At 37.0% G+C, this 14629-nt stretch overlaps 1 protein-coding gene across 1 annotated transcript in view; it reads left to right on the forward strand.

Moving 5' to 3' along the window:
* The window catches only part of LRRC72 (leucine rich repeat containing 72), a 41834-nt gene that overhangs the window by 17014 nt on the left and 10191 nt on the right, over positions 1-14629 (forward strand). Inside the window, exons 4-7 of the mRNA XM_024127076.1 lie at positions 2259-2340; positions 3441-3551; positions 11327-11416; positions 12366-12518. Coding sequence (XP_023982844.1) covers positions 2259-2340; positions 3441-3551; positions 11327-11416; positions 12366-12518 — 436 coding nt within the window. The remainder of the gene's footprint in view (positions 1-2258; positions 2341-3440; positions 3552-11326; positions 11417-12365; positions 12519-14629) is intronic.

Here is a 14629-nt window from a genome sequence, read left to right on the forward strand (position 1 = left end):
ATGGCCGCTGAGCCTGCGCGTCCGGAGCCTGTGCTCCGCAACGGGAGAGGCCACAACAGTGAGAGGCCTGCGTACCGCAAAAAAAAAAAAAAAAGTCATGGTTTGCCCTGGTGTTCTCTTTCTAGGCTGATGTTAGGTGTGGCTCTCATTAGATCAGGGAGTGGTGAGGAGAAGGATGGAAGGTAGCGAGCTGCTGTCAGGGGGCCAGCAGGAAGAGTAGAAAGGGATAGGAAGCCAACTGGGACCTACCCCTCACTGTGTTGGGTAGTCTCTCCTACCTGGGGGAAACATGGCTCCTTTTGTGACTTAAAGCTGCAGTGCAGTTACTGGTGGTTCTCCTGCATGAGTGCTCACATAATTAGGTACAGATGAGACTGTGAGACAATGAGGTAAGCAGCACATGTGCCTTTTATAGCTTCATAATTTGTGACTGTTACAAATATAAGAAAAAATTAAAGAAAATTCATTAAAGAAACCCATTTTCAAACTTTGATTACCAATCTAAAATAGCTTTTCTGAGATACGAGAGGGCATGAGTAAAATTTCCAGTAAATCCTCACTAAATCAGATACGTTGGCATCTGTCTACCTGAATCAATCAATCAAAGGTCAAAACAGTTCTACTTAACTGATGACAATAGTTACTGTGATAGGCTTTAATAAACATGTAAAACTAATTTACAATCATAAGCATATATTTCTGTATATATAAATTAAAAAGCACTTGATCAATAACTATTTCATACGATTCTTCTCCCTGCTAGATCCTCTATTAAGCAGTAAATTTAGCATTGTTACATTTAACTTAAGTGCTGCTTTTAGAACATACCGGCCCCACATTATGACTCTACCATGCCTCATCCTCATAACTCAAACAAATCTGTCAAATTTTATTGAGGTTTTAAAGTCAATATTTTTTAAAAAGTAGTGGGATTCTCCTTGCAGGGTAACAGAAACATTTCTGAATTCAGTTTAGAGTTAAATACTCCTATCATGTACTTTAATGGTGCATTTGAGGAATTTTCAAGAGTGTTTTGACTATTTTCAATTCTTACAGTACACCAGATTTCTAATCTAATCTTAAAAGTAAGATGCAGCTTCACCATATCATTAGGAGAATGGAGAGGTGGGATGGATAACAGACTGAAGAAACATCGTTTCTTTCCTTAAGGAAGACACAAAACTAGTGATCAAGTAATTGCACAAGTCATAGGAAGTGTTGGATGTGGACAAGAAAAGGAAGATTCATTGGCATGGGTGTTGTCAGGAAAGGCCTTATTTAAAAAAAGATGAGCTGTAAAGTAACAGGATTATTTTGTGCCTTGTCCTCTCCTTGGGGATGGTGGCCGGTTGAGCTGTTAGCACTGACCTCCTGTGTGTATTCAGATTACAGAGTCCTAGGCTAAGCTGAGATCTGTTGACCCGAAGGACAGTGAGCCTTAGAAGAGGAGATGGTTCATAGACTGGGGCATAAAGAAAGGGAATTCAGAATTAGACAATCTCGGAGGTAGAGCTTGGGGAGGGGAGGTAGAGCATTGACTGCAGAATTAGACCATCTTTCAAGAGATCTGACTTAAAATGCTGGAGCAGGTGGAAGTTTAGAGAAACAAAAAGTGGGTCAAAACAGAGCAAGAAGACAGCAGTGAGATGCAAAGAGATCAAAGAACGGTCTCAACAAATCTCTGGAGCAGTGAAAACATCTTGTGGCAGCCTGCTCAGTCATGGTTGGATAGGCCTTGCCAGCCTAGGGCAGATCCTTAAGAATAATCAGAAATGTACCAGGAGGAAAAGCCATGCAGGCAAAGAGAAATCGTGACTCATACACAGATGCAAAAACGATTCAGCATTATCAGAGGAGAGAGCCCTTGGCACATAATAGGCATTTAATAATATGTGATGGTGAATTAGTGGATATATGGAGCCAAATCCAATGTGACTACAGGGCACAGAAATATAGCGAAGGTTGTGAGAGCAAAAGGACTAGGCCAGATTCCAGAGGCTTTGAAAAACTTTCAGGGAGTTTGGTGGAGACGTGGTAACAGAAGTTCGAGTATTAAGTTAGCTAAAAGCACCCTTTTTATCATACGTATCTTCATAGACAATCCAGACCTAAACTCATGGCCCAGATCAAAAGGTTGCACATAATTAATAAAAATAGCAAGTGTTGAACTTCTATGGTTCTTATTAAATTTTTATATCTATATGTAATTACATGTAATTATTGTAGAAAGAATATTGTTCTCTAACTCTCATTTTCAGCTCCATGGAATAACATTTATAACTAGAAACTATTGTCTGGCAGAACTATACCTAAACAACAATGCAATATTTGATATACAAGGTATGTCTTAAATTTTGTCTTTTGATTGAATTGATTTTCAATTAAATAGTAACTTTCAACTATGGTATTGCTCATGGCATGCAATAATCTGTTTTAACATTTGTGTTGAAAATATATGATGGAAGCTGTTATTTTTTAATGTTCTTGTATACATTTCATTTTAAGATGTGCTGTTTGATTATGGTTTTAACTCACTATTGTCATGTATCTTATTCAAGATGTAAAAGAATCTTTTTTTAGCATAGAAATTTTGCCATTCTACTGCACAGTTGGACACAAACTAGATATTGTGGAAGCAAATTTTAATGTTTGGGAGCATTAATAAAAAATAATGACTTCATAAATAGTCTTAAATGTTTTTACAGGCTATAATTTTTCCCAGCCAAATTTCTGTTTCACTCTGAGTTAATTTTGTACATGCAACAATCTCTAAACTGACAATTTCAAGCCTGGTATGAAAGTACATGATATACTATGATCATGAGATACAAAGAAGTATGGCACAAAACATTTTTCTTCTGTATTACATGTTGCAGAATTGAAATATCATAAATTTTGAGATCCAGTATGATTCCTTGTTCCATGAAGAAAGGAAATCTTGCCAATTCAACTATGATGTCGTTATTGCAAAGATACAACACACTTTCACTTACGTTAAAAATGTGGGAAGATGTGCAATTTAGAATCAATAAAATGATAGGAATATTTGGCTTCCCATTGAGGAAAGAAAATATTTAATTGAGCAATTTGGGGGAGATATTGATTTGAATAACTATTTCCTGGATTGGCATTATAAACTAAGCAACATTGGCAAAACAAAACAAACAAAATAAGGATAAGGAAAGTAACCCCTTCAGAATCAAACAAAATCATTGCTACAGAAAAAAAAGACAGTGGAAAGAAATTGGCTCTATATTCCCAAACTACAGTTACTTATTTGAATTCTTATGCTTTGTTGTATTCTTAATGATAATTCATCATATTATTAATAATTCTTCCCTTCACCAGATGTAATGTATTCTTTGCTTTTGTTTAGTTAGCATATTTAATTAGCATTAAAAATGTTTAAAATCTTATACAAATACTTTAATTTTTTTTAGGCCTGCACTCTTTGCATTCGTTGCATATACTCCTGCTGCACCACAATGAGCTAACAAACATTGAGGCAACAGTAAAGGAATTAAAGAGAATGCTAAATCTGAAGACCCTAAGTATTAATTTGCACTTTTATATGGCCATAACTTAAAATAGTGATAACACAGGACATTTTTTTCTTTTTTTTTGCGGTATGCGGGCTTCTCACCGCTGCGGCCTCTCCCGTCGCGGAGCACAGGCTCCGGACGCGCAGGCTCAGCGGCCATGGCTCACGGGCCCAGCCGCTCCGCGGCATGTGGGATCCTCCCGGACCCGGGCACGAACCCGTGTCCCCTGCATCAGCAGGCGGACTCCCAACCACTGCGCCACCGGGGAAGCCCATTTTTTGAATTTAAATTAGATCAGTGTTTATAAAAAAACTACTTAGATATTCCTGAAAACAAGACTAGATCTTTTTCTTTTTAAAAATACATTTTTGAAAGAACAACAGGTAGAAAAAAAAAGTTTTGTGAAATGATATGGCATGCCAAATGGAAATGATGAAAGCAACAAAAGAGGAGGTACATGTTTAAATCTGTGTTTTTGGTTTTACCTCTAAAGGAAGTTTTAGCACATATGATTCCATTTGTTTATATAAATGTCCAGAATGGGCACATCTATCGAGACAGCAACACTGAGAGGTAACTGTTTTTAAATAGTGGTTGCCCAGGGCTGGGGGGATGAGGGTCTGGCGAGTGACAGTCTGGGCTTTCTTTTCAGGGTGATGAAAATGTTCTAAAATTGAAGGTGGTGATGGTTGCACAATTCTATGAATATACTGAAAACCATGAATTGTATACTTAAAATTAGTGAACCGCGTGATATGTGAATTATATTAGTAAAGCTGACACTCCCTCCCCCCACACTAAAAAAAGAGCACGTTGGGGCTTCCCTGGTGGCGCAGTGGTTGCGCGTCCGCCTGCCGATGCAGGGGAACCGGGTTCGCGCCCCGGTCTGGGAGGATCCCACATGCCGCGGAGCGGCTGGGCCCGTGAGCCATGGCCGCTGAGCCTGCGCGTCCGGAGCCTGTGCTCCGCAACGGGAGAGGCCGCAGCAGAGGGAGGCCCGCATACCGCAAAAAAAAAAAAAAAAAAAAAAAAAAGAGCACGTTTTAATGTAATCTTCCTATTGGGTGAACAGCAAACAATTCATATATATTGAATCGCACCCAGCAAGGAACTGACCTCAGTATTTGAAGAAAGTGTGAGATGGATTGGAAAAAATAAACAATACACAGTTCCTACTCTCAATAAGCTTATAGTGGTTTGGTTTGTTTGTTTGTTTGTTTTTAAGCTTATAGTGTCGAAGGGTAAATAAACTGGTACACGATTGCAATTCAGAACAAATGGTTCTGGGTGGAGCAAGGGAAAAGACTCAGAGCAGTGAATGGGTTTTCAAGCTTCAGAGTTTGTGGACTTCTTTATACAAGGTCATAAAATAGATGTTTTTTTCCTATTTATTTTCTATTCATTTCTCAGAATTGCCAAAGATAGTGTTTTGGATATGTGTAAAGTGGTGTTGATGGTGGAGCTTCTAATCAGCTCAATATATAGAGTTATTGAAATTTTCAAATATTTTGAGTGTTAATCAGTTATACCTACTATATTAAGGAGAAATGATTTAAGTTCTTATAGGTAAGATTCTTTAAACCCAGCTATTAAAAGTACCCCAAGTTCTAAGGAATTCAATGCTCATTTTTGAGATGTGATGAGGTCTGTGAAAGACTTATCAGGATTGGCCTGCATATTTGAATTATCTGGCCATTCTGTGCTGAACAAATGCTTCAAATGTCTTTAAATGATTAAAAGACTGGTTATACTAGATCTTGAACTCTCTCTTACCTTCCTTTTTCTGTAAAATGGGCTAATAACTACCTCTCAGGATTGCTTCAAATATTAAGCTAACTCTGTAAAGCATTAATTGGTTTGAAGGAGTAACAACAAAAAATTGTTTTATTATGATTTATGTAAATTAGATAATGAATTAAGATGAACACAGTCTAGAAATTCTGCTGATTGGTAAATAGATTTTTAAAAAACTGACATTTTGAATAATAATTAGAATAACAACATGTTTGAATGTTGAGAAAATGCTCTCTTATTATATTCTCATTTAAATCTTCACAGCAATCCAATGATGTGATTAGAATTATTCCCTCTTTAATGGTAGAAATGCAGGGCTCAGAGCTTTAACCAGACTACCAAGGAATGTCGAAACTTAAACTCATGCCTTGTTTCTTTTGTTTATCATTCATTCATTCAATAAATATTTATCATGCGTTCACTAAGGACACTACTAGATGGAGACACAAAAGTAAACAACAAAGACCCTATCTAGACCTTTATGGAGCTTAGAGTTTTGTAACTCTCAGCCTAAATATTTCTTACAAAACTGAGGGGGCTCGATGCAAAACTAATTGGACAATTTGCTAAATGTAAGAACTGAACAATTTAAGCAAGCTTATTTTACAATGCAAGATTTGGAGGTTAGCAATCAAGGTTGCCCCATCATAGCCAATAGGGTTATGCCTTAAACAAAAGTGCCTGGCGGCAGGGGGGGTAAGTGGAGTCTGAAATTCAGCCCCTGCCTGCCTTACCAACCGTGTATGTGGGCGCAGAATGGTGTCAGCCCTGAGGTGGGGTGCAGGAGTGCCTTTTCTAGTTCTCTGAAAGGCTAGTAGGTCAGCCTGGTAGTATAAGGTCCATATCATTGCTTGTCACAACATTTTAAATGACCTCTACTTAAACTCATAGTGACTATAAATTGTTCCAACTGAGAATCTTGTAGAGGGATCATTTTTTGAAATGGAGAAAATGCTGTATCAGGTTACCCAAAAAAAGCATTTTCTGAAAATTTTTGGTAGCAAATATGCACAGTTTGAACCCTTGCCCTATTTTGGTTAAAGATATTATACAAAAAAAATGTTGGCGGACTTCCCTGGTGGCGCAGTGGTTGGGAATCCGCCTGCCAATGCAGGGGACACGGGTTCGAGCCCTGGTCCAGGACGATCCCACATGCTGCAGAGCAACTAAGCCCATGAGCCACAACTGCTAAGCCCACGAGCCACAACTACTGAGCCCACGTGCCACAACTACTGAAGCCCGCGTGCCTAGAGCCTGTGCTCCGCAACGAGAAGCCACCACAATGAGAAGCCCACGCACCACAACAAAGAGTAGCCCCTGCTCGCTGCAACTAGAGAAAGTCTGTGCGCAGCAATGAAGACCCAACGCAGCCAAAAATAAATTTAAAAAAATTAAGAAAAAAATGTTGGCATTTACTAGCTACTAATTATATTGTGCAGTAATGTCCCCTGATTAAGTTCCTATGAACCTCCTTTGCAATCACAGGTTAGATTCAGCTCATTAACTACAATAAGAAATCCATGTATTAAAAAAAAATTATTAATTTATTTAATTTTGGCTGTGCTGAGTCTTCATGGCTGCATGTGGGCTTTCTTTAGTTGCGGCGAGCGGGGGCTACTCTTTGTTGCAGTACGTGGGCTATTCATTGCGGTGGCTTCTCTTGTTGTGGAGCACGGGCTCTAGGCGCGCGGGCTTCAGTAGTTGTGGCACGGGGGCTCAGTAGTTGTGGCTCACGGGCTTAGTTGCTCCGCAGCATGTGGGATCTTCCCAGATCAGGACTCGAACCCTCTCCCCTGCATTGGCAGGCGGATTCTTAACCACTGCGCCACCAGGGAAGTCCCCCATGTATTTTCAAGGGTTAAAAATTTTCTTTTCAAGTTATAAAACTGTTTAAAATGCTAAAATATTACTATTATTATTCCACTTCAATTACAGTTCTTTAGAGGGTGAGAAAATAGCCTGGAGGGCAAACCTCTAATCCATTTCAGCATTGCACCCTCCACTGGCAATGAGGAGAACTGCCAAGAGATTACCCAGTATACACATGGGTGGGAGCTTCAGGGAGGCCTAAAACCAGCTGCAGAGTGTGAGGTCCTACAAACTGGAATTCCTGACTTCCAGGCTGAGTCAGGAGGGCCACACCTTTTCTCTCCAGGCAGTCTACCTTTCCACACCCTCCCCCTCTGGCTCCATTTTCCTCTTCCCTTCCCTCTTCCAAACTCTTTCTAAATCCACATGTGTCAAAGATTTGCTTGTGTCTGCGGACTTTCACTAACCTTCAGTCTCCCTGCCTCTTTCCCAGCACAGAGAGAAAAAACACCACCCACAACAGCAACAAAATACTTAACCCATTCTCCTGTTCCTAAATCTTTAGTCTCCTCATTTTTCTCAAATTTTCTCTATGTTGCATTAAGCTCCAGTATTGGAAAGTATACTTGAACTCCTACATTCCATAATTGTTAAGACTTGCTTCCTAGCAGAGACTTAAGGATTCAGCCTTGGAGACAGAAAGTGCCCCTTTCAAAGAGAAGGTCTCCATTTTTTACAGATTCTGCTCTTAAGCACGTCCTGCCTTTCCTCATTTAGCCGCAGTCCACTGCTGATGGTAAATAGCCAGGGAGTGAATAGGGATGCTGAGAGGTCAGCGTGGGACTATGGTCTCAGTGGTCTCTTCATTTGAGACTCTTTACCCTGAAATGCCCCTCAAGGTGGGACCACTCCTCCCAAACAACACAATACAACAGTCCACTCAATAAAAAGAGCCAACTGGGTCTTTCACTGCTGTTTGTCTTGAAACAGCATCCCCCACTCTCCTAACCCTTACTTTAGTCCAAGTTTGCCTTTTAAAAATCAGGGATAATTTCCATATTCAGTACAATCATGTGGTATGCTGTGGCCCAGAGATTTTAGTTAAAGTGAGATGGTAACAATGGAGATGCTGACCTTACTAAGTAACCTTGAGCCAGAACCTCTGTCTGATCATTGACAGTTGAGCTTCCTTCCACAGGCTGTTCTGTATGGGCACAGATGGAACTGCTTTTAACTTCTCTACATCATTTCCCCATCTATTAAAATGGATATGTTGGTACATTATTAATTACATCAACTTTCTTCAAAGGTGGTCTAAAAAACATTCAGGTTCATTTAAATGGTGATTTAAAATTTTGCCTTAAAAGTTAAAAAAAATTAACTGGAGCCAATTATTTAGATGACTTTTTTTTTCCTCTTCTGTTTTAATAAGTAGCTTCACACATGTGACTCAAGTAACTCAAGCTTGTGCAGTAAGGTAGTAGAAACATTTTGCTATATTATTGGGTAAATGTAAATTGCTTAGACTCAGAATCCCAAATTAAGATAAGCAAGACAGTGCTGGCGCCACCAAGGTGTACTCAATAAGTAGCCTAGAGGGAAGGTGGATTAAATAGTATTAACCTATTGAAAGTGAAAGTGTAAACAATTTCGCTTCATAGTTTCTAAAGGAATGTACCCATACATCATAGAAGGTTTTCAGAACTTTCAGGCACAGGAAACCAATATCATATCTTAGAAACTTTATTTATGGTAATTTTAGTAGCATCAATCCAAAACTCATAAATCCAAAATGTTAAATGCTTAATAGTACAGAGGGGAAAAAAGATAATTAAAAATAAGATTGCTTCCTTCTAACATTTAAGAGTAAGAAAAAAAGTGAAGAATAATAAAAACGAAATTCTTTTAAAATTATTTAATTCTAATTATTTTTTTAAGTTAATTTAGTCAGAGACTAGGCTTAATAGCCCAGTTTTCTGACTTGCTGTCATTTAGATTTTATTTTATGATGAGATGAATGTTGAACCACAATAAGTGCATCGAGTTTTTAGTATTATGACACCTTTTTAACAAGTAATGTAATAGTAGTAAATCCAAATTTGGTGATTTGTTTAGCTGAAGCCAGAAGTTTTAAAATTTACATAAAGCAGTTATTTAACTAAGCACTAGGAAGAAAAACCAAGAAAAGAAATTAAATAGTAGTGTTCTCAGAGGGAAGAGAGAATATGAAGTGTATCCTAAAAGTAAACATCATTGAAAGATGTTGGTACATTTTCCATTAACATCATATGCAAAGGCAGACTCTACTCCCAGCTGCTATAATGTAGGATAGTGTTATGAGGTGTCAGATATTATTTCCCAAGACAGTAACCACAGAGCAGACTTCTGCACTAAAGCATCTGTGAATTTTTCTCCCTCCTAAACTCTCATTAAAAACAATTGTGTTTTTCTTTTATATCCTTGAAGGGTGACCTTTTTTCTTCTTTGTCTGGCTCAAACTACAATGTATGATCCCTGTGGATCTTTTTAAATCTGTCCTTATTACTGGTTTAATATACATCCGTTCTATTCCCTGTCCTGTAGTTATAATCATTTGCTACCACTTTAAATTCCTTCTCTTGAGATTAAAATTCAAACCAGTTTTGTCACTTAAGAAATCTTGAAAAATATCCATTTCATTTTTCCTCTCATTTCCCCCAATACATACATATTTCCTTTCTTTTAAATTTTCTTGTTGCCTCTGGCTCTACATTTTCTTTTTTGCCTTTCTTCTTATAACTTTTGTTTATTATGCACCAGGTGCCTTCCATTGCCTGCTTTAAGTCCCTCTAAAGCTCATGTTTTCCACAGCGAATAGCTACCTATAACGATTTTATTAGCCAGAAAAGTTTGTGTTTATACAACAAATATCAGAATATTTTATTACCTGCAGAGAAGACATTCAGATGATTAACTTCTTCAGTTTTTATCTAGTTTGTTGTCTTTCAAGCATCCCCCTTGACCCCCTCTTCTTTATGTTGCAAACTCTTCTTTATAAATATTAATCCGTTTTTTCTGGGTTTCTAATGCTTAATACTTTCATGCTTTTATCAAACCTCTTTGTATTTTATAACTAGTCAAATGCTACAGCAGTACTCCTAGATTTAAATGTACGTTAAATGAGCCTCATTTTGTTGAGTGATGTTTTTGTACACTAGCTGGAGCTCTTTCTGCTACTGCCATCTAGTGGTTCTGCTCACTAGATGTCTTTTCCAGGAGTATTTTCTAGAAATTACGTGTAGGTGGAATTCAATAGCTAAAGATATCCAAGTGGAAATTATGAGAGTTTTATTTCACATTGTATTGAAATAACCCTGTTTAATATTATCTAAAGAAGAATAGGGAAAGTACCTTTTCCATGGAAATAAAATACAACTTCTAGCTGAAGATTTTAAAAAATGTACCTACATGCTGATGCCTAAGGGATGTCATGTCAGAAGCGCCTGGAGCTCTTCCGCATCAGCATGCCTCCCACCTCCAGCCTGTATTAGGGAGCATGGTTCATTAAGTATCCTAGCATCTGCGCACAAGGAAATCCCAGTCCCCTGTGCCTGGCCAGAGGTAGATGAGATGCAAAACCTGCATCTCTTCACCTCTACTCCTGCTGAGATCTGAAGCTGCTACTGGCATTTATATGTTCAGAACTAGATGCAATGGTGTGAAGCCAAGGAAAAATTATAATAGAACAGTGCACCACAACTCTGCCCATCTCCACGCAGGCACCCATGTGACCTTTGAGACTGGAAGAAGAGAACTAATGAACAAATACTTTAATAAAGAGCAGCATCAAGAACCCTCTAGAGCTGATATTGAGTTCTTCCTTTACTGATTAATTTACGGACATGTTAAAAGTTTCCTCATTTGTGACAGATTTGGGTCAAAGATATGTCCTCAGCACCTAGCACAGTTCCTAGTAGATAGTAAGCACTCCGAAAATATTTGTTGAATGAATGAATTTAACAGATAGGAAAAGTAAGTCCTGCGATGAATAAGTAAGGGTTTGGGGAAACCATTGGTCTGTGAAGCAGGGCTTTACATACCGTTATGTTTTATATTTATCTTGCAATTTCTCATATTTTATCAAGTGATAAATGTAACTGATTTCGAAACCTGACATCTTAATTTGGATTCTTTCTTTGCAGGTCTCTACCAAAACCCTTTATGCCAATATAACTTGTACCGTTTATACACAATCTACCACCTTCCAGGAGTAGAGTTGCTTGATGGAAATCGTAAGAACACCTCTTCTTGCAGAGAAATATTTGAGAGCCAGTCTTATAACTGAGTGGTTTAAATTGTTGATGATTTTTGGAAATAATTGTCTTTGTAAATGAAAGTTTTTCAATTATTTATTTTTCAAATTTTTGCTGTATGAAATTTGCTATAGTTTAGGAATTCATGTCTGTTGACCACTTTATAGGAAAGGCCATCTAACTGAGCATGAGGAAATGTCTCCTTTTGATTCTAGTTTTGACAGTAATGTGTTGAATGCCAATTCACTGCCCCCCCCGCACCCTTAATTTTTTTATTTCAAAAATGAGACAATTGGACTAAGTCTCATTGGCCTATTTAAGTTCTAAACGTCATATTCTTTGAAATTCTGTAAATATGTATGTATATATATACTAAAACATATATAATAATAACTTCTATGTGATATATTTTTAGACATTGTAGATAAACTATTATGTCTGATTTATATAAGCCACAAAAAAGAAAAATCAACCTCAGTGCATTACATTTTACATTTTTTGAGGTCTATTTTACCCAGAAGTTCTTTATTACCTATCTACTTACCTTTCTACAGATTTGAACATTCTTAATAACTTATAATTGAGTAACTTCTAAGTGAGAATACATTAAAACCTTATGTTTATTCCTCTTCTTCCTCATAGCCATGAGGAAAAGAAGGGATGTAGCACAGCTGCAATTTCAATCATCCATGGTGATGTGTTAAAATGTGATGTGATAGGATTGATTTGTGCCTTGTGACATGAGGGACATATATTGAGCACTTGTAAGATTATGGAAATAACTTGGTAGCCTTTTTACAAATTAATTTTGACAGGATGTTCACATACAACATGGGATAAATCCATTTTTTAAAGTAATTCTATTTTGAATCACTCTGCATATCTATTTATAATGTTATATAATAACATTACTTTTTGCATTTATCAGAAGTTACAGAAAAAGAAAGAAGATCAATGATTACGATTTTTAACCATAAAAAGTCTCATATTGTTCAATCAATAGCATTCGGAGGAAAAGTAGATACCTCATGGAATCCAAGATCACCACTTAAGCAAAAACCAGCCCAGAGAGTACCTTCAGGTATTTAGAAAAAATGAAAAAATGAAATGAAAACTCCTCAAACTTTTGGTTAATTTAGTTATAATAATAATAACTTCAATTTACAATAAGCTAAACACTTATGTAGTGAAATAAATATTTTCCAATTTTATTAGCCTACCTAAATATATAACTTTCATCTTCATTTGTGTGTATTAAATAAGGTAATGTGATAAAAATGAGATAATACATTGAAGTCCTTACCCCAGTATCTAGCACAGCATAAAGGGCTCAATGAATAAGCTACAATTGCTATTATTACCATTGACACTGGATTATTTCACCAATTAAGGCTATAAGTTTTTGATAATATAGAAAAATATTAAGAAGAAATAAAGATCATCTGCAATTCCTTCATTCAGAAATAAGCACTATTATTTTGTTGTACTCTCATGGATGGTGATCATATGCAAGTATAACTTGATTATCTTCAGTAATGTTTCATTAGCTGGAATTTAATTTCTTGTATGTAACAGAAATCCAACTACAGTGACTTAAGTAAAAAGAGGTTTACTTTTCTCACACAACAAAGAGTAGACAGTGTCCAAGGTTAGTGTAAGGTTCAATGATATTTTCAGTGTTCGAGAATACATCTATCTTTTGTTCTGCAATTCTTTTTTTTTTTTAAAGAAATATGTTTATTTGGTCACAACAGCTAAACCTGCTATTAGGTTTAGTAACATACCCTAGTGAATTTAGACTTTTGACCCATTTAGGATCCTGTATTCTATAAATTTTACTTTATTTATTTTTTTAACATCTTTATTGGAGTATAATTGCTTTACAATGGTGTGTTAGTTTCTGCTTTATAACAAAGTAAATCAGTTATACATATACATATGTTCCCATATCTCTTCCTTCTTGCGTCTCACTCCCTCCCACCCTCCCTATCCCACCCTGTGAGGGTTGTCTTTTTGCCTTGTTTATGGTTTCCTTTGCTGTGAAAAAGCTTTTAAGCTTCATTAGTTCCCACGTGTTTATTTTTGTTTTTATTTCCATTTCTCTAGGAGGTGGGTCAAAAAGGATCTTGCTGTGATTTATGTCATAGAGTGTTCTGCCTATGTTTTCCTCTAAGAGTTTTAGAGTGTCTGGCCTTACATTTAGGTCTTTAATCCATTTTGAATTTATTTTTGTGTACAGTGTTAGGGAGTGTTCTAATTTCATTCTTTTCCATGTAGCTGTCCAGTTTTCCCAGCACCACTTATTGAAGAGGCTGTCTTTTCTCCACTGTATATCCTTCCCTCCTTTATCAAAGATAAGGTGACCATATGTGTGTGGGTTTATCTCTGGGCTTTCTACCATGTTCCATTGATCTGTATTTCTGTTTTTGTGCCAGTACCATACTGTCTTGATTACTGTAACCTTGTAGTATAATCGGAAGTCAGGGAGCCTGATTCCTCCAGCTCCATTTTTCGTTCTCAAGATTGCTTTGGCTATTCGGGGTCTTTTGTGTTTCCATACAAATTGTGAAATTTTTTGTTCTACTTCTGTGAAAAATGCCAGTGGTAGTTTGATAGGGATTGCATTGAATCTGTAGATTGCTTTGGGTAGTAGAGTCATTTTCACAATGTTGATTCTTCCAATCCAAGAACATGGTATATCTCTCCACCTATTTGTATCATCTTTAATTTCTTTCATCAGTGTCTTATAATTTTCTGCATACAGGTCTTTTGTCTCCTTAAGTAGGTTTATTCCTAGATATTTTATTCTTTTTGTTGCAATGGTAAATGGGAGTGTTTTCTTAATTTCACTCTCAGATTTTTCATCATTAGTGTATAAGAATGCCAGAGATTTCTGTGCATTAATTTTGTATCCTGCTACTTTACCAAATTCATTGATTAGCTCTAGTAGTTTCCTGGTAGCCTCCTTAGGATTCTCTATGTATAGTATCATGTCATCTGCAAACAGTGACAGCTTTACTTCTTCTTTTCCTATTTGGATTCCTTTTATTTCTTTTTCTTCTCTGATTGCTGTGGCTAGAACTTCCAAAACTATGTTGAATAAGAGTGGTGAGAGTGGGCAACCTTGTCTTGTTCCTGATCTTAGTGGAAATGCTTTCAGTTTTTCACCATTGAGAACAATGCTGGCTGTAG

Source organism: Physeter macrocephalus, chromosome 5 (genome assembly GCF_002837175.3).
Source record: "Physeter macrocephalus isolate SW-GA chromosome 5, ASM283717v5, whole genome shotgun sequence".
NCBI classification, from domain to species: domain Eukaryota; kingdom Metazoa; phylum Chordata; class Mammalia; order Artiodactyla; family Physeteridae; genus Physeter; species Physeter macrocephalus.